The sequence below is a fragment of the Mustelus asterias genome, chromosome 15 (genome assembly GCF_964213995.1).
Source record: "Mustelus asterias chromosome 15, sMusAst1.hap1.1, whole genome shotgun sequence".
NCBI lineage: Eukaryota > Metazoa > Chordata > Chondrichthyes > Carcharhiniformes > Triakidae > Mustelus > Mustelus asterias.
The window spans coordinates 38,989,858-39,012,393 of NC_135815.1; the positions used below are offsets into that span (position 1 = coordinate 38,989,858).

Here is a 22,536-nt window from a genome sequence, read left to right on the forward strand (position 1 = left end):
TGACGTTTCGAGCCCAGATGACAAAGGCTCATCTGGAAATTTTCCAGCATTTTCTCTTTTGGTTTCAGATTCCAGCATCCACAGTAATTTGCTTCTATCCTCAAAGGGCACAGTGGTTTAGGGAAACCACCAGCTTTTCAGGCTACTAGCCTAGGAAAACCACAGGGCAGAACAGTTGTCCTTCAAGGTTCTATAACACTCTCCCTGGAAGGCTTATTACACTTCTGCTGAATTTTCTTCACTCTGTTTTTGAAGACAAACAGGTGCCTTCAAAGCAAGTGCAATCACACCAATACATTGTAACGGTAAGGACTTGATCAAAGCTCATCATACAGGTGTTATACAGAACAGTACAGGGAGATTTCCTAGTATCTTGACTACAATTCCTTAACCAACAACACCAAAGAGAAAACGTTAAGTGGTGATTCATGTTATTTATTGGATTCATGTTATTTACTGTTTGTGGGATCTTGCACCACTGAATAACAAGAATCGCACACATAAAAAAGTCATCAGTGATTTTAAAGCACGTTGAGATGTTTTGGAAATGCTTTTTAAGAGCAAGTCTTTATTTTCCTTATTCTCAGTTAAAACTTGAAAATATTGACCTTTATCCTGGCCTTCAGCTAGATGCAGTTGCTATGGGGTGTATTTAGTGTTATGACCCCTGCTGATGTTACTACTGGACAAGTCAGATCCCAGGATGAAACCTGGCTTAATAGACCCTAACTTTTATATTTTGTTTAGAGACATGAATAAACAGAATCACAGGACTGCTGATGACCTTTTAACAAAATGATTAAACATTTATACTTTTACCCCAACTATTCCTTCACAGATAAATACACATTTCTAAGGATTACACAAGTTACAAAACATCTGGTCATACTCTAATGTTCTCAGTCTGTACACAGTCCCTGTGAACCGCGAGGCAAAATGTGGCCAGACATCCCACACTCTGAGACCAAATGACAGATGCCACCCAATAGAAGTTATGTGGATTTCTCATCAATTATCCCCAGATGCTTGTCACACTGTGAACCACACTAGAACTCTATCTGCCACATGAAGGCTTTCAATCTCCACTCTTGAAGTCCACACTTTGGAATCTTCTCTAGGATGCCTTCACCAAGGATTCACCTCCAGGATTTCAACCTCTCCTTTCAGGATTCATCTGCCCAGGATCACCACGTTTATTCAAGTTTCCACACAATCACTCAGGTTCCCAGGCAACCCAGCCACTGCTTCACAGCCTGTGTTAAGATGTCGCTAATCATTTGATTACTTCTGATATCTGGTTTCTCATATAGCCAAATTTCAATCTGGTTCCTTCACCTGTTTCTTTAATTCAGAGCCTTTCTCTGTGTTTTTTCCCTTGAATTCCCCTGTTCAAATTCCTATTTTTGTCCCTTTTGACTTCGCAGTCTTCCTAGAACTCCCTTTTGTCTCATTCCCTGGTTCTTCAGACTTTCTTTGTTCTTTTAGGAAATACGCTGTCTGCAGTTTCCTGTCTCGTGTCCAGCTTTTCCTGGCACTCGCTTACAATTAACTCAAAAGTTCTTGCTGTCCCAGTGTTACCCCTGGGTTGCTAAGCAACAGCCTAGTTTTTCTAAACCCCTTCTATTAGTACTAACAACCTAAACCGTCATTACAGTGCAGACGTCTGAACCAAGCTGAAATTATTAACCTTTTCAGATACAGAAACACAAAATTAAACTTACTTAAAGCTACATCTTATATCGAACACCCAGAAAAACAAATATAAATTATTTAAAACTTCAACAGTTAATTGGGGGAGTCTGTGGGGAGGCAAAGGGACATATGGTAAGTGGGAAGCTTTCAGAAGTGTATTAACCAGGGTTCAGGGTAAGCACATTCCTCTTGGAGTGAAGAGCAAGGCTGGTGGAAGTAGGGAAGCCTGGATGACTCGGGATATTGAGGCCCTGGTCAAGAAGAAGAAGGAGGCACATGACATGCATAGGCAGCTGGGATCAAGTGGATCCCTTGAAGAGTATAAAGAGTGTAGGAGTAGAGTTAAGAGAGAAATTAGGAGGGCAAAAAAATGGGACACGAGATTGTTTTGGCAGATAAGGCAAAGGAGAATCCAAAGAGCTTCTATAAATACATAAAGGGCAAAAGAGTAACCTAGGAGAGAGTAGGGCCTCTTAAGGATCAACAAGGCCATCTATGTGCGGATCCACAAAAGATGGGTGAGATCCTAAATGAATATTTCTCATCAGTATTCACTGTTGAGAAAAGCATGGATGTTAGGGAACTTGGGGAAATAAATAGTTATGTCTTGAGGAGTGTACATATAACAGGGAAGGAGGTGCTGGATGTCTTAAAGCGCATCAAAGTAGATAAATCCCTGGGAGATGATGAAGTGTATCCCAGGACACTGTGGGAGGCTAGGGAGGAAATTGCGCATCCCCTAGCAGAGATATTTGAATCATCGATAGTCACAGGTGAGGTGCCTGAAGATTGTAGGGTGGCAAATGTTGTGCCTTTGTTTAAGAAGGGCTGCAGGGAAAAGTCTGGGAACTACAGGCCGGTGAGCCTCACAACTGTAGTGGGTAAGTTATTGGAAGGTATTTTGAGAGACAGGATCTACAGGCATTTAGAGAGACAAAGACTGATTACAGACAGTCAACATGTTCTTTGTGAGTGGAAAATCATGTCTCACAAATTTGATTGAGTTTTTTGAAGGGGTAACCAAGAAGGTAGATGAGGGCAGTGCAGTTGATGTTGTCTACATGGACTTTAGCAAGGCCTTTGGGTACCACATGGTAGGTCGTTGCATAAGGTTAAATCGCATGGGATCCAGGGTGAGGTAGCCAAATGGATACAAAATTGGCTTGATGACAGAAGACAGAGGGTAGTTGTAGAGGGTTGTTTTTCAAACTGGAGGCCTGTGGCCAGTGGTGTGCCTCAGGAATCGGTGCTGGGTCCACTGTTATTTGTCATTTGTAGTAATGATTTGGATGAGAATTTAGTAGGCATGGTTAGTGAGATGGGTATCGTGGGACGTGGGACATGGGACAAACGCGGGCAATTGGGACTAGCTTAGGGGTTTAAAAAAAAGGGGGCAGCATGGACAAGTTGGATCGAAGGGCCTTTTTCCATGCTGTAAACCTCTATGACTCTACCTCTATTTCCTGACATTAAGTAAAACTCTCAAGGAGCTGGCCCTATCCAGTATGGTATACCACTGAAATAGCAGTATGACACTTTCTTTTATGGGTTCAATAAAAGCATTCAGCTGAATAAAATATAAATTCTTCCTTATAATTGTCACTCCAGGTGTGACCTTTGGTGAAATATTCAGGAGATAAATTAAAATTCTCTTTTCGAACCCCAACACCACCCTGTATAGTTTCAGACATCAACTTTTCTTTATTAAGGGAGCAAACACAGATGTTCACTATCACTAACGACAACTGCCCCACCCCTCCCACCCCACCCTGCAACAACCTCCTGTCTACCCTGGCCAGCCAACCTCCTAATTCACACACTGGATTTTGGCGGGAGTGACTGCTGACAAAATATCATGGTGTTCTAATGATCTACTACGGAATGTAACCATCCCAACAATCGCACTCTCCAATATATTTCAAAATAAAAGGAGATAATATTGGGTCAAGGTCAATATTCAGTTCTACCTGTTCAGCTGGGACACCAGAGAACTTGGCTGACTTTAAACATTATCACGCCAATATGGGAATCCTATTTCGTTATATGGTTTGGAACCAACCTTATGCACCCAGGCTGCAAATTCCAATAAGAGTTTGACTTGCCTTTCACCATAACACGAGGGAAATACCATAGACACCTCAAGGAATGGGAGATACCCAATTTTGCTGGGTCTCTGATATATTTATCAATTTTTGCATTGTCTTGTCAGGTGCAGAATTTGCAAGTGCGCCTTAAAAGACAAATGTGATGCTGGAGTGGGGCCACCAGCAGTGATTCTATCAGTCGATATTCTCACTCTTGACCCTAAATTGGGAAACAGTTGATGTGTGATTTAAATTTAACCCATGGTTTCATTTTAGATGTTTTACACCCCTTCCAATTTTACTCTCCATTGACTTTAGTAGACATTCTCACCCACTGGGTTAGTTTAAAATTTTGTCAGTGCATCCGTATACCAAGAGACATGAGGCACCCGGGCTTCCACAAGTGCATGCGGGGCCCATCAGTCAGGTCCGCACCTTGCAAATGGCTTATATCCCCACAGAGGAGAGTTTTAAAATAACCTTCCAGAAGACCATTGAATTTCAGGAAGTGGGTCCGATAAATTTATATTGAAGTTACGAATACTGCTTTTATTTTTATACTTAAAACATCTCCAGAGTGAGGAGGTCATCTGGCCAGCCATCCACTGGTTAAGTTAAAATAGCCATAATTACTAGTTGGAGCTTTTCTTCTTATCACCTGGCCCAATTTATCCCCAAAGTCTCATAACAAGCAAACCTAAACCCAGTGTTCCTCAAATTGCGAGTAAAATAATTCTAATATGTAGTTATCCCACAGCTTAAGCAATGAAAATGTACCGTGGTTTCTTGGTATATATGTGTACTTCTATGTTCTTGAGAGCTAAATAAAAAATAAAATCCTCCTTCACCATAAGCAGTTATCCTTCTCTTGAGCATTAGCCCTTCTGCTGTAGTGGGTAGTTAATTTGCCCTACTTACATCTTACAAGAATTGGCCCAGAGGTGTGTTTGAGACATGCAGCAGCATATGTGAGTGAATTGTCAGCTTTTATCCATTCATCCTGCGTATACAGGTTGAAATGAATACAAAACAGATGCTTATATCTTCATGTAGAAAACTACGAACAGAATAACAACCACCTACAATAATTGTTCTTTGGTTCCTTCCCACTTGCCACAGACCAGGAAAAATCTGATGGACAAAGGTAGTCTAGATGAGGAATTTGTAGAATGTTTTTGGGATAGTTTCTTAGAACAGCACATTCTGGAGCCAACCAGAGAGCTATACTAGACCTGGTATTGTGCAAAGCAGTAAGATTAATTAATTATGTCATAGTGAAGATGCCCTTCAGTGATAATAATGATTGAATTTTACATTCCTTTTAAGGGAGAGAAGAATGGGTCCAAGACTACTAATTTAAACTTAAATAAGGGCAATTATGAGGGCATGAAAGCAGAGCTAGATAAAGTGAGCTGGAGTAGGTTAAGGGATAGGCCAATAGAGATGCTGTGGCAGATATTTAAAGGGCTGTTTCAGAATACACAGAATAGATATTTTCCAACGAGAAAGGAAAATTCTAAGATGAGGACAGACCATCTGTGCTTAACTAAAAAAGTTAAAGATAGTATCAAACTTACAGAAAAAGCGCATAATAGGGCAAGGATGGGCGACAGGTCAGAATAAAATATTAATAAGGATTAATAAGGATAGAGTATGAGAGAAAGATGGCTAGAAATATAAAAACAGATAGTAAGAGTTTCTATAGCTGTTTAAAAAAGAAAATAATTAACAATGGAGCATTGGTCCAAAAAGTGAGTCTGGGGAATTAATAGTGAAAATAAGGAGATGGCAGATGAATTGAACAGGAATTTTGCATCGGTCTTCTCTATACAGGATACAAGTAACTTCTCAGAAATAGCTGTAAATCTGGAAATGGAAAGGAGAGAGGAACTCTAAAAAATTACAATCACCAGGGAAGTGGTAGTGAGCAAATTGTTGGAGCTGCAGGCTGACAAGTCCTGATGGACTTCATCCTAGGGTCTAAAGAGAAATGGCTATTTAGTTGAGGCATTGCTATTAATTTTCCAAAATTCCTAGATTTAGGGATGTTTTCATTAGTTAGGAAAATAACGAATGTAACTCCTTTATTTGAAAAGGGAGGGAGACAGAAAGCAGGAAAGTACAGGCCAGTTAGTTTAACCTCTGTCATAGGGGAAATGTTAGAAGCTATTATTAAAAATGTTACAGCAAGGCACTTAGATAAATTCTAGGTCACCAGACAGAGTCAACATGGTTTTGTGAGAAATAAATCATATGTAATCAATTCATCGGAATTCCTTGAAGAATTTACATGTGCGATGAATAAAGGCGAAGTGTGGATGTACTGATGTACAGAAGGCATTTGATAAGAAGCCACATCAAAGGTTATTGGGGAAAATAAAAGTTCATGATATAGGAGGTAACATATTGGCAGAATATTGGTTTGCTAACAGGAAACAGAAACAGACAAAAATGGATTATTTTCTGGTTGGCAAGATACAATGAATGGTGTACCACAGGGATCAGTGCTTGGTCCTCAACTTTTTACAGTTGATATAAATGACTTGGATGAAGGGACTGGTGACATGTTAGCTAAATTTGCTGATAATACAAATATTGGTGGGAAGGTAAGTTGTGAAGAGAATTTAAGGGGGGCTAAGGGAGCTAAAAGTAATATAGATAGGTTGTTAGTGGACAAATATCTGGAAAATGGGGCGTAATGTGGAACAATGAGATTGTATATTTCATAGCCATTCAGGTTTTCAACTTTAACTCTAGTAGCGGGGTGTCCTGAGACTTAAGAAACATGGTAGCTACATGCAGTGAGAACATAGTGGATCCAGGAGGTATGTGACTTTCACCTACCTTCTGGAACAAGCGTTGCTTGTCTGAAAAACCCCCTATAGTCAGGCTTGCACCCACCTTCCACCAACCTTCCCCAAAAGGCCTCGGACCTATTTATCCAAATACCTCCAGAGACCTCTGATTGGCCCTCGTCCACATACCTCCCTCCCAGAGGGAAAAACCGTTTGGACCAGTATTCTTATTTGCCCATTTTTCTGATGTTCCTTTTTAAAGTATGCAAGACCAGTTCATACCAGTATTTTTATTTCTCCACTTCACTGTTTTTTTTCTTCTGGGGAAAGTCCCTGATTATGCCCCCTTCCAGGCCTCTGCCTTCCTCTCAGGCCTTCGTTTCTGCTCAAGGCCTTTGATTCCCCCTTATCCCCTGCCCCTCAGCAAGACCACAAACACCCACCCCACCATCCCTCCTCCCCCCCGCCCCCGCTCCCCGCCCACCCCACCCCACCCAAACCCTGAAATCAAAAGTCCTCATGTTTGACCTACCACCCCCCTCAACTCTTGATCGGACCTCCTGTGCCACACCAATTCCCATAACCGCGAACCCCCGCCCCCCCCTTCCCTGTTGTGGACTCACCGCACGTCCTTCTCTGACTGACTTCCTAACCAATTTGTGAGGGAGTCCCAGCTTTCGGGCTCCCCGCAGCTTCCAACCTTCTCACTTCCCTGGGTCAGCTGAGTAAAAATTGGGCCGATCTGTCTTCACTGAGGTTCAGCCAGGAGAATTATTCCCAGAACACCTCGGGCAAATCTGACCTCCTGCTGAGAGTCCTCCTCTTTTCATCCTCTTCCCTCTTCTCATTGCTTGTCCTGTGCTCCATGCCTTCTGCTCATTCACCCACTCCTGTTGTATTCCAGAGGGAATGGCTTCTGCTGCACTCATCTTTGGGAGCGACTTTGGTTTGTACAGTTTGGTTTGAAGTCAGGCTGACATCCTTCAGCTCCTGCCACACCACTCCCTTGAAACAATTTCAGCAAGCTTCAAACAACTTGTACAATTATAACAACAGACAGTAAAAATCGATCAGCAGCTAACCTGAGAGTAGTTGATGATCCCTTTAAATATTGCTGCTGGCAGGTGCTGAGTGTGTGTTCAGCCGTGTGTGATTAAAAGGTGGCAGTGGGCTCCAAAATGGCAGTGAAGGTGTCAAAGCAGTATTGTACATCAAGTGATGACATAATCTGCCTACTCTGCATACTTCCAGCAGATACTCACTACAGGTATATGCTATCACCACCCCCCCGAAATGTGGTGCCTGGCGCGATTCACACCAGGGCCTGGATTTTCCAGCCTTTCCAGCTGGTGGGATCTTCTGGTCCTGCCGAAGGCTATCCCTTCATGGGGGTTCCCCAGGGGGCAAGAAACGCGAATGGCCATTGACTTCGACGGGACTGGAAGATCCCGCCAACAGCTATTGGTAAGCTGCCAGAAAACCCAGTATGGCGGGGCGAGGTGGGGGGGGAAAATCCCAGCCTCGGAATGTGCACATGAATTGTAGATGCCATTTTAACTTTCTAAGGCCAGTTGTAGCACACAGAAAGCATGTGCTAACATCTGAATATTGCACCCCTGAAATGATACCTTTTTTGCTTTCTACTGCACTGTTAAGTGCTTTCAGCATATTCTATTTTTCTATGTCAGATTCCCAATTTCTGTCGTAGTTTGCTTGCAGTTGCACAATTCAAATCAGAGAATCCTGGCTCATTCACTTCACTCTAACACAGTGGCAATGAAGCTAGTAGTCATATCTTTACCACTGCAATGGCTCAGATCAGCTAACTTACAAAAGAATGCATTCATTTTTCCTGAGGCAGAGTTTTATGAGGGCTTCTCAACCCTCCACTTGAAGAGTCGAGGGGTAATGCATCATCGCTGATGACAGCTGCCCCGCAGCCACTTAACGCTATGAGGAGAATTAATTGGCTGGAGGCAAAATTTCTTCTCCTCACACAGGGGCAAATCTCACCTCAGACAGCCGGCAACCAATCTGACTGGCCAACAGCTCTGTAAACCCAGCAGCGCCACTGGGAGTAATGGCCATGACTGGGACTGCAAGCAGTTTGCAGATTCTGAATCACGGAGCCAGGATGCAGGAAAGTGTGTGGGTTTCGCGACATGGACAGGTACGAAAAGCCATGCATGGGAAGACTTTGATGGAAAGGCCAGGGAAAGGGAGAGGAGGGAGCACCAATGGCTGGGGCGGGGGCAGGGGGTTGGGGGGGACATGTAGAAGATCTTGGAGAGGGTGCCCAATAGCCTAATATGGAAAGGAGTCAGTGAGGCAGGCACCCACTCCACTTTCTGATCATGGAAAGTGACCTATCAAGCTTTCCTCCAAACCTTTCCCTCCCCCCTCAAAATTGAGAATGGGCAGTCCTTAAGTGGCCAATCAATAGCCATTTCAGGGCTTCAATTGGGGCTGTAGGCGGACAGGACACCCTCGGCCTCGCTCAGCCCCCATAACATTGAGGACTGATTGGGAGCTGGTGGTGACTAGGACGGCCACCCACATAATTTTACCGGCCCCTCAGCTGCAAACCCATCAACGGGAGCTGGTAAAATTCTGCCCTTAGTTTCGACGGTTCTGCTGGGCACAGCCTGAATCAAGAAAACGGCAAGTTGTTTCGAATATGCATGAAACGTCCCGGGAATTTGAAAATCCATTGCCTGTGAAATGCAAACCACAGAGTCAGCTGTACAAATGCAGATTACTATCTGGATGCAAAGGCATCAGGGCACACTCAGGCAGTTACAGGCCAAAAATAAGATTGCTTCATTTTCTTATTTCTACATTTTTAACTCAGAATTTAGAAAAAATAAGCAGGCTTCCCATCACGTTACAAGCTGAAATTCTCCACATTCCACATGCCGAATGCCGCAACACCAGATTATATAGGTGTACATCATAGCATTCCCAAAATAAATTGCAAGTTATACTCTCCTAAACTTTTCATTTTCACGCAAAATACTCTGTTGCAATGATACAGTTTTGCTAAGATATTGTTTGCTGATTTGAAATTTCCACTGATTTCCACAAATGAATACATTTTTCTTGCAGGGTACAAGCACTCAGGCCCATGTGTTTGGATTAAAGCCATTCACCAACTATAATTTTCAAGTACTTGCCACAAATAAAGTTGGGCAAGTGGCAAGTCCATGGATTTCTATACGCACCCGAGAAGCATCACCCGGTGGACTCAGCAATCTCACTGTGGAGCATAGGGAAAATGGCCGTGCACTGTTACTGAAGTGGCCAGAACCCACTGATCCAAATGGAATAATCAAGGTGAGATCATTTAAGACTTGAGCTATTCTGATATTCTTAAAATGGAGAGGCGCATGTGCATTTTTGGGACATGGAGATAATGGACGCGATTATTCGCCGGAATAAAAACTGCTGCCGGTTGGGAAACCAGGGTGTTTTCCGCTGGTGAGTGCTTGCCAGATTGGATTCAACCACCTTTTGTTGGGAAAAAAATCCCCAACCGGAAATACGTCGGATGGCCCATCTTCACAGAGACCGGAGCGCCATCTTTAAAAGGCGCCCAATCTCAAAGCTAAGTGACATGTTCCCCACACCCCCTCCCCACAGAAATGGTGACCCCCGCAGACCAAGGGAGTGTCCCCAAATCTTCACCATCAAGGAGCAACCTCCCCCACCACTGAACATACAGGTCCTTCTATACCAACCCCCCCCCCCGTCCCCGACCACCACCACACAGGCATGAGAGTAACCTGGCCCTTCCACCAGTCAGAGGCCTCACCCCCACCCCCAGTCGGAGGGCTCATCCACCTCGCCCCCCTCAAACATGAGAGACACGTCAATATGGAGTCACCAAAGGCCCCGACCCCCTTCAAACCTTGCCCCTTCATGGCCTGCACCTTGGCAATGCCACCCTGGCAATACTCTCTGCCATCTTGGCATTGATATCCTGGCAGTGTAGTGTCACAGCATAGCCAATGGTTTGTGGTAGGGTTTCCCATTTTAAAAAATGTAATCCCCATTTTCTCTCTTTCCCTGCCAGGGATGAGATGAGGTTAAACATCCTCCCACAGATGTTGCAAATTATGACACTGAAACGTGTCGCTGTGAACATTTACACAAAGATTTTGATCCATTAAAATTTTGTTGACCGGTTACTGAAGTTGAACTCAGGCCTCCCTCTGCGGGCAATGGCCTAAACTATCAGGATGGTGGAGCTCAGCCCAGTAGACAGAGAAATATCATATCAAGTCAGTAAACAATCCCCTACTAATATTGTCAACTATACTTCATGGTTTGTGACTGGGTTTCCACTTTAAATAATTTATTCATCTCTCTGTGAGTAACTGGTGGTCTGTTTTTGATTGGAAAGGTTTCCCATCATTTATGAATGATTTTGGTCTTATCTGGAATGTTTCTTCAAAACTTCCTTGATTTATACTATAGTGCATACCGTACTGAGGTCTTGTGGTGCAGTGGGTAGCATCGCTCCTTCTGAGCCAGAAGCTCAGATTGAGTGTCAACCTGTAAAATCCTTCCAACAAGCCAATAGCTGGCAGTAAGAGAGAGAGAGACTCCTGGTCAGCCATGTGTGTTACAAGCTGTAAGTCCCTAGTGGTAGACTAGCAACCTGTTTGGAGAATTACTAGTGATGGAAACAGGCAAAAGTCTGCCTTTGTGCACTATTAGGTGCGGGTAGAAGAAGATACAGTATTAAACTTCTCATTAAGTACATCTCTCTTTTACAGACTATTCCATCCTTTCTTCTAAGCCTTTTGCACATGACAGTTAATGTCACTGTTACATTATGATACATATCACTGTCTCATTGCCAATACTATTAACACTTATTTTACACTTTTTTTGGCTTGCTTGTTTAAAAATAGGTGACTTTCTGAGTCAGAGTGATTGTTTTTGTAGCAGAATTGGGTCAAATGTGCTCAAAAAGTATAATTAAAAGAATCACTCAGTGAGCAGGGATAGATAGTGGGTTAAAGATGGGCTAATCCTGGTACCCCGGTTTCTGGATGTGGGGGTTGTAATGTTTGCACCATGTTAGGGGTTGTGTGTTTTAACAAAAAGAAAAAGATATGGTTTACACATGTAGATTCAAACTAACAACAAAATTTATTCTAGGAGCTTTTGCATGTAAAGTACAAACTGAAACTAAAATAGCAGCCTATGCAACACCCTAATGACATCACCATCACATCACTGGCTCTTAAAGCAATCATGCATCCACTTAAATATATAACATTCCTCCCCATTTACCTCTGTTACCATGGCAACAAATTACTAAGATGTTAAACATAGAATCAAAAGTGAATCATAGAATCACAGTACCATGCAGCATTAATCATTATACACAGTCAATAAGAAAGTCAATCAGGAGGATGACTATTCCCCTGGTTGTATACAACATTCTGAAATCTGGCTGTCCTTGACCTTTGCAGTATGATTTAGAGCTTCAGTAGATACTTCTTCCCTTGGAACTAATTCTACACCATTCTCACATGGTATAATACCTGAGATACAATTATCAGGCACTCAGATTCAACTAAGTCTTCCACAGTAGTATCCACAACACTAGGGACTAAAGAAGTTAGTACTTATAGAGAGGATTCTGAGAAATAATTTTGAGATGACTATAATTGGACAGCATGGCGTTGTCAAACAAGTTCATCTTTGGTTTGAACCATATAAGAAATACAACCTGTTTTTCTAAAACTATGGCTGGTACCCATTTCTCACTTGTGGCATAATTACACTCAATCTCCTTCTTGAAATGAGTATTGTTTTATCCTCACTTCTTGTCTAGCAACTTGAGATTCTTGTTCATGCTCTCCTATCTCTGACGTTTCTGGAGGTAACAACAAATCACTTTCTTCTTATGAATAATAATGCAGGTGAACTTTGGGTAGATGCATGAGTGGTGTTTCCATAATCCTAAAGAGGACTTCAATTGCATCACATTCATTGAATGTGGTGCCTCTAAAATAGCATCTATCTTTTTACGTGTTTTATATAGACTTTTGCTATCAATGAAATGACCCAAATACCGGACTAACGTCTGGAAAAAGTCACACTTTTCTTTCTTGATATGCAGACCATGTGCTTGAAGACATTCCAATGTTGCTTCTAAATTATTCAAGTGCTCTTGTTCACTGGATCCTGTAATTAGAATATCATCCAGGTAACATTGTACACCAGAGAGACCACTTAAAATCTGATCCATCAATCTTTGGAATAGGGATGTTATTCCAAAAGGCAACTTTTTATAATGAAAGGAACCTTTATGAGTAATGATAGTAAGCATTAGTTGAGATTCAGCAGCTACATTAATCTGTAAACATGCTTGTGAAAGATCAAGCTTGCTGAATTTCTGTCCACCTGATAACCCAGCAAACATATCTTCAATTAAAAGAAGCAGGTATTGATCAGCACACAACACCAGATATATGTCTGTTTTATAATCACCACAAATATGAACATTTGATTTCATGACAGGCACAATGGGGTCGCCCAGTCACTCATTGTAACCAGCTCTAACGCCCCAAGTTAACAAGTTGCACTAATTGTTCTTTGACCATGGGACAAATTTCATCTGGCACAGCTCTTGCTTGTAGACTTTTTGGTTGACTATTAGGTTTTGCCTTGAGTTTCACTTGAACTCCCTTCATTGAGCCAAGTGGCTCTTCAAATACGCTGTTGTATTTAACCAGAAGGTGCTGTTGGTCTATTTTGGCATGACCAAACTATTGACAGCACTCCAGTTAAGCTTTATCTTCTCCAACCATGTTCTCCTGAATAGAGCTGGAAAATTGCCATGGATCACATGGAGAGGCCACTCAATTCAATATTGACCATGAAGGCACCTTTTAAGGCCACAATCTCTTTGGTGTATGCCCTTAAAATCAGTTGGTTTTCATAGAAGATGCTTCAGATTTTGTTAGTATGTAGTCTCAGGAATTAAGGATACAGCAGCGCCAGTATCAATCTCCATCCAAAAGGTTGTCCACTTAACTTGAGAATCATCCAGAATCTATGTGATGCATCGTGGATAAGATGGTCAATTGAAGCTCTTCATCATATTTCTGGACATTCTTTTTTTTTAACAGGCCAAGGAGGACACTCAAGGAAACCACTCAAGGAAATCTTTATTTCTCCCACACACAATCCAACGTAGATCCCCAGTGATCCACAAAATCCCCACAATCTGATGTCTCTTCCATGATCGACCAATCCTCTTCTGTTATCTGATGCCTCCCCAGCATTATCGAACAAAAGCCCGATGATCTGTCACATCCTTGCGATTGGCTGACTCCTCTGTGATCAGCACAGTGCACCTCATGCTTGACTGAGTCCTCACGTGTTCCTGCTCCCACCTAACCTCTCCCGCCATTGTCTCCATTGCAATCTGATATCTGACCTCCAGTCATCATCAGTTTAAAAGTTTAAAGTTTATTTATTCGTGTCTTTACGCCTCTTAGTAACTTTACGAAGTGGAGTAAAGTAACTCCCCACAGTAACTTTAAGATTATCAGAAAAACCCATCTGGTTCACTAATGCCCTTTAGGGAAGGAAATCTGCCATCCTTACCTGGTCTGGCCTACATGTGACTCCAGAGCCACAGCAATGTGGTTGACTCTCAACTGCCCTCTGAAATGGCCCAGCAAGCCACTCGGTTCAAGGGCAACTGGTGATGGGCAAGAAATGCTGGCCAGCCATGTCCCATGCATATAAAAAAAATTGTCTTTTTTCTTGTGAGCTGTCCCTAGCATACCCACTAATTCTATCTTTTACTCTCGTTCTAGGCTTTTAAAACTCAATTGAACTCTTATAAACTCTCTAACAATACTCTAATTCAATCTCTTAAGTTGATCTTTCTCTACACCCTAGCTATGACTGCAACACTCCACTCTGCACTCTCCCCTTTCCTTCCCTATGTACGGTATGCTTTGTCTGTATAGCGCGTAAGAAACAATACTTTTCACTGTATTCTAATACATGCAACAATAATAAATCAAATCAAATCAAGGCACAAAACAGAGAAAAAAAATCAAATGATGTCCTGTTTATAAATTCAGCACAAGCTCCATTTTTCTGGTATTTCTGTGCTACCAGGTCACCAATGTTTACATTTCTACTCCCTCCCTGCATATATTGAGGGATCGTAAAGCTTAATTAAAGTATCAGTTAAAAATGAAACTTCACATTCTATTAGCAATGTGCAGTGTTTACTGGATGTGCATCATGGGAAATGGCCAGTAAACCACCTGTGATTTTTTTTAGCTCTTGCTTCAAGGTTTATCCATATTGCCTTACACATGAGTTCGCAACACCAAAACACCAAATTAGTCCGAGGGTGAGGGAGTGGGACTGTTGGGATGGCTTCACAGGGGGCTGGTATGGACTGAATGGGCAGAATGGCTGCCCTCTCTGCTGTAAATGACTCAAATTGACAAGTGTTTGTCAGTGATCTGAAAATTCTCATCCACATTTTCAAATCTTCTGTGGCTTTGCTGCTGCCTGTCCCTGTAATTTCCTGCAGCCGACACTTTCCAAGATATTTATGCTCCTCTAAGCCTGGCCTCTTGAGCATCATGTGGAGATGACGGCGTTGGACTGGGGTAAGCACAGTAAGCAGTCTCACAACACCAGGTTAAAGTCCAACAGGTTTATTTGGTAGCAAATACCATAAGTTTATGGTATTTGCTTATGGTATTTGCTACCAAATAAACCTGTTGGACTTTAACCTGGTGTTGTGAGACTTCTTACTGTGCTCTTGAGCATCCACAGTTTTAATCACTGCGCCTCTGGCAGCCTTACCTCAAACTGCCATGGCCCTAAACTCTGAAATTCTTGCCCGCAGCCTCTTCAAGTTTCAACCACTCCTCCTTTAAAATGCTGGTTAATTCTATCTCTTTGATCAAGCTTTCAGTAATGTGCTATAAAATCTCCTTCTGTAATTCAGTATTAAACTCTGTTTGATAACACTCCTGTGAAAAGATGCAGGGCGTCTTTCGACATTGAACATGTTGTTGTTATCAACCTGACTGCTGCAATTAAACATTCCTCAAGTTTGATGTGTTGTAAAACATTTCACGTGAATGGAAAGGAACGTTTCTGTTTTTGAAACAAACATTTCAGTCTTTTTGATGCCAAGATAGAAAATACTGCGAACGCTCAGCATGTCAGGCAGCATTTGTGAGTTACTCTTGATAACGTAGAATGTTAACTCATCCCTTTGCTGCACCAATCCTGCTCGACTTGCTGAGTCCCTCCACAGTTCGGGGTTCTGTTTCAAATTTCCAGTATCTACAGCCTTTTGCTTTGTTAATTTTTGGCCTGATGTTTTCCCATTCACCATGCGTTCAACTGAAATGTCATAATGTTTTTTTATTAAATTACCAGTATATGCTTTGGGAAGGAGGTGGAATGAAATTGGCCTGCGGAAGTGATGCAGAATGAATGATAAAGAATTGATGGATTGTCATTAGATAAGTAAATTAGGTGAGGTGTTAAACTGGAAACCAATTTCCTTTTTGCACTATTGCCCAGGAGCAATTTTACCCCCTTCTCCTTCCCGAGGGATCAATATTGTAAAACATCTTGTAAAAGAATAGTACTGGTACCTCATTTAGACTGTTGGAATCCTATTCCCAACTGCCAGTCAAACTCAATTTTCATTGATGGTTAAATCATTGTAGCTCTTAGCAAGTTGAGACCATTGCATCACCTACTTTCTTGTTAAGGGATGGCTATTGGGTTGGAAAGCACTGAAATCTGAGTCCAATGAGTTCTTTTGTTTTGTTCTGCACAGTCAAAAAAAGGCCCTAAGCTTGTAACTAATATTGCCACAATTAATTTGTTTTGCAGACATACAACATTTATAGTGATGGCAATTTGGAGTACAGTGGTTTGTTCCGTCAGTTCTTGTTTAGACGCCTGGAGCCTTACACAGTCTACACACTCATGCTTGAAGCTTGCACAAAGGCAGGCTGCACACATCTTCCACCACAGGAAGTAAGGACAGATGAAGCACTGCCAACCTCCCAGCCTGCACCTGATATTCAATCAGTGAATGCAACACAGATTGAACTGAGGTGGATTAAGCCACTTAGTGCAAATGGAAAAATAATACGGTACGACGTGTTCCGTAAAAGCAAGAGACAAACTGTAAGCCACCGTGGAGAAAGACAACCACTGATGGACGAAGACGTTGTATTCAGAGAATATGAGACTGGCAAAGACCAATATGTATTAATTGATAGCAATTTAACACCATGGACAAGGTATGAATATAAAGTACGTTGTTGGAATTCTGTTGGACATGCAGACAGCCCATGGGTGGTTGTGACAACCAGCCAGGATGCACCTACTGGCCTTTCTGCTCCTGAAGTTCAACACGTATCAGATAATCCACATAAATTACTCATTTCTTGGTCTCCCCCAGAAAAAATAAATGGTGTTCTCCAGTCCTACAGATTACAAAGGAATGGACTTATTTTTCGTTTCAGTTTTGACGCTTTAACATTTAATTATACAGATGAAGGCCTGCTCGCATATACAGTTTACAGCTATGCAGTGATTGCTTGTACAACGGGAGGTTGCTGCACCAGTGAAGTGACTAAAGTACGAACTCTAGAAACGGCTCCCGCTTTTGTGAGCCCTCCATTACTTCAGACTATGAGTGCAACACAGATCAATGCCACATGGATGGCATCAATGATACAAACTGGAAAGATTTCTGAATATCGATTACTTGTCAACAATGAACAGGCCTACTCTGGACTGGGGCTAACCACACTAGTTTCTGGTCTAAAACCGTACACACCATACTCTTTCATACTAATTGTCTGCACTAATGGCGGCTGTACCTCCAGCTCATCCGTAAATAGTCAGACAATGGAAGCACCACCATCTAACATGGTGCAACCCAAACTTCAGGTCACAGGATCAGAATCTATTGAAGTTACATGGAAGGAACCAAACAATCCCAATGGGCTGATCAGAAACTATGAACTAAAGCGGGATGGGGTGCTCATTTATGCAGGCCTAGAAACTCGATATCATGACTTCACTCTGACACCAGGTGTAGAGTATAGTTACACTGTTGCTGCCAATAATAGCCAAGGAAGCGCCATCAGCCCTCCTTCCAGAGCCAGGACTAATCCTTCAGCTCCTTCTGGAATGGCTCCACCAAAATTACATGCATGGACCTCTAGTGCCATCATAGTAAATTGGCAACCACCCGCTCAGACCAATGGAGTGATTGTAAACTACACGATATTCTGTCGTGATCTTACCACAACTGATCTTAAAGCTTTCACGTTTTCTCCACCTGACACCTCCTTTACGAGTCAATTGTACAAGTTAACCGAACAAGAACCATATTCAAGGTATGTGGTGATAACATTTTAATCTTTGCAATCTGTGCAATATTTGTTATCAAGATCTAATAGTGAGCCTGCAGATTTCTTTTTATTCATTCATGGGACATTGGCATCTCTGGCTGGCCAGCATTTATTGCCCATCCCTCGTTGCCTGAGGGCAGTGGAGAGTCAACCACATTGCTGTGGCTCTGGAGTCACATGTAGGCCAGATCAGATAAGGGACAGCAGATTTCCTTCCCTAAAGGAAAGATCGACAATGGTTTCGTGGTCATCAGTAGATTCTTAATTTCAGATATTTTTTATTGGATTCAAATTCCACCATCTGCCATGGTGGGATTCAAACCTGGGTCCACAGAACATTAGCTGAGTTTCTGGATTAGTAGTCCAGTGATAACACCACTAGGCCATCACCTCACACATGTAAGCAAACAAATGGAGGCAACATTATAATATGAAATGAGGGAAAGCCAACACTGAAAATACCTGTATATGAAACTATGTAAGCAGGAAGAGTTGAAGGCTTTAATATTCTAGATAAGGTGAAAGCTGTAATCATTTTGAAAGTCTTTGCAACCATTTATAAGCATTCAAGGCACCATTTTGCAGAGCACAATCTATGAAACAAAAGTGCTAAAAGCAGATTTTTGAATACTTTGGTTAAAAGTAACAGTTTTCTGGTTCTTTCCAAAGCAAAGGTTCAGGTAAGAGGCACTCATACAAAACACAGCTAATCAGGCATTTACTGAAGCAGAATCCACTGCAACAAGCATCTTTATAGAAAAATTCATTCTATTGACATTGACGACATAATTTAGAAATATAAGCTTGGGAATTGCAGTTTGTGTGCAAAATGGGGAGAAATAGTGAATTGCATTGTTGCAATGTTGACTGTTATCAAATACAATTTATTCCAGATGCATAGGGTTTGCATTTTTTTGACTATTATTTGCAAACTCCTAAGTGCACAATGCGTAGCCCTGTGGAGCATTCACAGCAGTTCCACAACTGCTGCTGTTTTGAAGAGTTCTAACTAGTATTCAAACATTGGCATTCTCATCTACGACAGAAAATACGTGGCTTGGGCTGGAAAATTTCGAGATGATGAAGGATTTTGGACCTTGCACCGCCAAATTTACAGATGTAATTTTTAATTTGCCCGGATGATTGCAGTCTCGTCAAGAAGCTCAAAACAAAGCAGTCCATATTCGCCATCCAACATCCAATCCCTTCACCACAAATGCTCAGGAACAGCAGTGTGTACCACCTACAAGATGCACTGCAGCAACTCACCAAGACTTCTTTGACAGCACCTTCCAAACCCATGACCTCTACCACAAGGAAGGACAAGGGCAGCAGATGCATGGGAACACCACCACCTGTAAGTTCCCCTCCAAGTCACTCACCACCCTGACTTAGAAATGTATTGCTGATCCTTCACTGTCACTGGGTCAAAATCCTGAAACTCCTTTCCTAACAGCACTGTTGGTGTTCCTACAGCACATGGACTGCAGCAGTTCAAAAAGGCAGCTCACTACCACCTTCTCAAGGGCAATTAGGGATGTGCAAAAAATGCTGGCCTAGCCAGAGATGTCCACGTCCCAATATGAAAGAATAAAAGAAAAATTTACAGCTGTAAAACAATAGCTCAAGTCGCAGATACTGAAGAGGATTGTCTCCTTTGGCACTTGAATGTATTTTTAGTAGAAGACACGAGTGCAATAAACCTAATAGCTAACATGCTTAATGCTGCCACAGCACCCAAAAAACTTAATGCCCAATACAAAAAAATGGCAGACCTGCCCTCACAGCCCAAGTTCACTTCCCAAACTGCTTTCTATGCTAAGTAGCTGCCCCAGGTATGTATATCACAATGTGTTTCCAGTTAATCTGTTATTGTTCCAAGCTGCTCCACCCACCTATTCAGACAAACTTACAGCCTTTACATTACTTACCATTTATGTACCTACTGTATAATAGCATAAATATGATGTGTGGTGAACCATCGTTGGTTACCACTGTGGGGTTATTCTAATGTTGCTGTTGGGTTAGGGTGTTGACACTGTGGGGTTGTTATAATGTTGTTGTTGGGCTAGGGTGTTTACACTGTGGGATTAATATACCTGTGGTGGATGCTGTTATGGCACATCCCAGTCGGGCCCCGCCTCCTGGGAGAGGTATAAGACCCTCTGCTCAGGCGGGACCCCTCCAGTCTGGAATGGTGTACTCATGTTTAAATAGTTCCATTGTTTGTCAATAAAAGCCTTCAATTACTGAAGCCTTGTGTCTCGTGCTCGATTGTCGCACATCAATTTTATTGACAAACACGAAACTCTCGACAGAAAGGAGAGTATGGAACAAATGCTAAAGCCAGAGCATCTGACGCTGGATCCACGTGCGGTCGGCGCCTCTAACACCTTCGACCACTGGCTGAAGTGTTTCGAGGACTACCTGGCAGCCTCTGCAGCAGTTACTACGGATAACGACAGACTCCAGGTCCTCCATGCGAGGGTAAGCGACACTGTCTACCTCGCGATTCGTGCGGCCACCACTTACCCGAGGGCCCTCGAGCTCTTGAAAAAGCGATACACGAGACCTCCCAACGAGATCCACGCTCGTTACCTCCTCGCTACACGACGTCGGCAGTCGGGCGAAACCATGGAGGACTACACCAATGAGCTCTTGCAGCTTGCCAGGGGCTGCGACTGCAAAGCTGTGTCGGCTGAGCAGTACATGTACGACCTCGCCCGAGATGCGTTTGTGGCAGGGGTAGGGTCTTCGTACATCCGGCTCAAGCTGTTGGAGAAAGGGAATCTCAACCTGACCCAAGCGATGGAGATGGCTGAAATGCTGGAGGCGGCGTCGAAAAGCTTGGCCCTGTATCCGGAGGACCACGTGGAGACAAGGTGGCAGGAGCAGGCACAAATCCCTCCTCGCCCCACGGGCTCGCGCTCCCATATCGACCCGACGACGGCGGCAGCCCCAGGCGGCCCGCGGTGCTATTTTTGCGGAGGAGCCAAGCATCCACGGCAACAGTGTCCTGCTAAAACGGTGATCTGCAAGCAATGCGGTAAAAAGGGGCACTACGCGAAAGTCTGCAGATCGAAGCCCAAGAACGGCAGTGCAGCCTGTGACCCTCCAGAACGGAGATCATCTCCATCGGCGTCGCAGTACCCACGAGGTCCGACCACGTGCGAGCCTAGGACGACGCCATTGTGGCTGGCGGAGGAGGAGGATGACCACCAGGAGTCGCTACGCTTGGCGCCCTCAACCATGTGCGATTCATGGGGGCGGCCATCTTGGTCGACGACGACCAGGAGCGACCAGCAGGGGTCCTCAGCATCAACCTTGGCTGCCTGCAGTGACGTCCAAGGGCCAACGGTAGCGTCGATCACCCTGGACCAGGCTAAGCATCACAGGCTTGACTGTTCAATGATGAACATTAAGGTAAATGGTCGTACTGTGTATTGTCTGTTTGACAGCGGGAGCACTGAGAGTTTTATTCACCCTGACACTGCAAAGAGGTGTGGACTCCGGGTTCTACCTGCCAAACAGACAATTTCTATGGCATCACGGTCCCGGTCTGTACCGATCCAAGGACGTTGTGTGGTAACTCTGGAAGTGCAGGGCACAATTTACGAGCGATACAGGCTCCTTGTGTTGCCGCATCTTTGCGCGCCAATTCTCCTCGGACTAAACTTTATGGTCCACATGAAGAGTGTGATCCTACAGTACGGTGGGCCACTCCCTTCGCTGGCAGTAGGGAATCAGCCGCAGCCTCCAAATCGTCCAAAGCGCCCTGCATGCAATCTTTCCACACTAAAGATCACCACACCCTCTTTATTTAAGAATCTGGTACCAGGCTGCAAGCCCATCGCTACTAAAAGTAAGCGTTACAGCGCTGAAGACCGGATCTTCATCAGATCTGAGGTTCAGCGGCTCCTCAAAGAAGGGATCATACAGTCCAGCGTTAGTCCGTGGAGAGCACAGATCGTGGTGGTTAAGAGCGGGAACAAACCCCGGATGGTCATCGACTACAGTCAGACCATTAATCGATATACGCAGCTGGATGCGTATCCTCTCCCGCGCATATCTGATATGGTCAATCAGATTGCGCAGTACCGGGTGTTCTCCACCATAGACCTTAAGTCCGCCTACCACCAACTCCCCATCCGCCCAGAGGACCGACAATACACGGCTTTTGAGGCGGATGGTCGTCTGTATCAGTTTCTTAGGGTTCCATTTGGTGTCACCAATGGGGTCTCGGTCTTCCAGCGTGCTATGGACCGAATGGTGGACCAGAACGGGTTGCGGGCTACCTTCCCGTACCTGGATAATGTCACCATCTGCGGCCATGACCAACAGGACCATGACACAAACCTCCAGAACTTTTTGCGCACTGCGTCTCGCCTGAATCTGACCTACAACAGGGAGAAGTGTGTATTCCGTACGCGCAGGTTAGCTATCCTGGGATACGTGGTGGAAAACGGGGTCATTGGCCCTGATCCAGACCGTATGCGCCCCCTTACTGAACTTTCCTTG

General features: G+C 43.5%; 1 protein-coding gene across 1 annotated transcript in view; it reads left to right on the plus strand.

Moving 5' to 3' along the window:
* Positions 1-22,536, plus strand: part of ush2a (Usher syndrome 2A (autosomal recessive, mild)) — a 916,330-nt gene that overhangs the window by 814,586 nt on the left and 79,208 nt on the right. The window contains exons 62-63 of the mRNA XM_078230465.1: positions 9,677-9,904; positions 16,481-18,003. Coding sequence (XP_078086591.1) covers positions 9,677-9,904; positions 16,481-18,003 — 1,751 coding nt within the window. The remainder of the gene's footprint in view (positions 1-9,676; positions 9,905-16,480; positions 18,004-22,536) is intronic.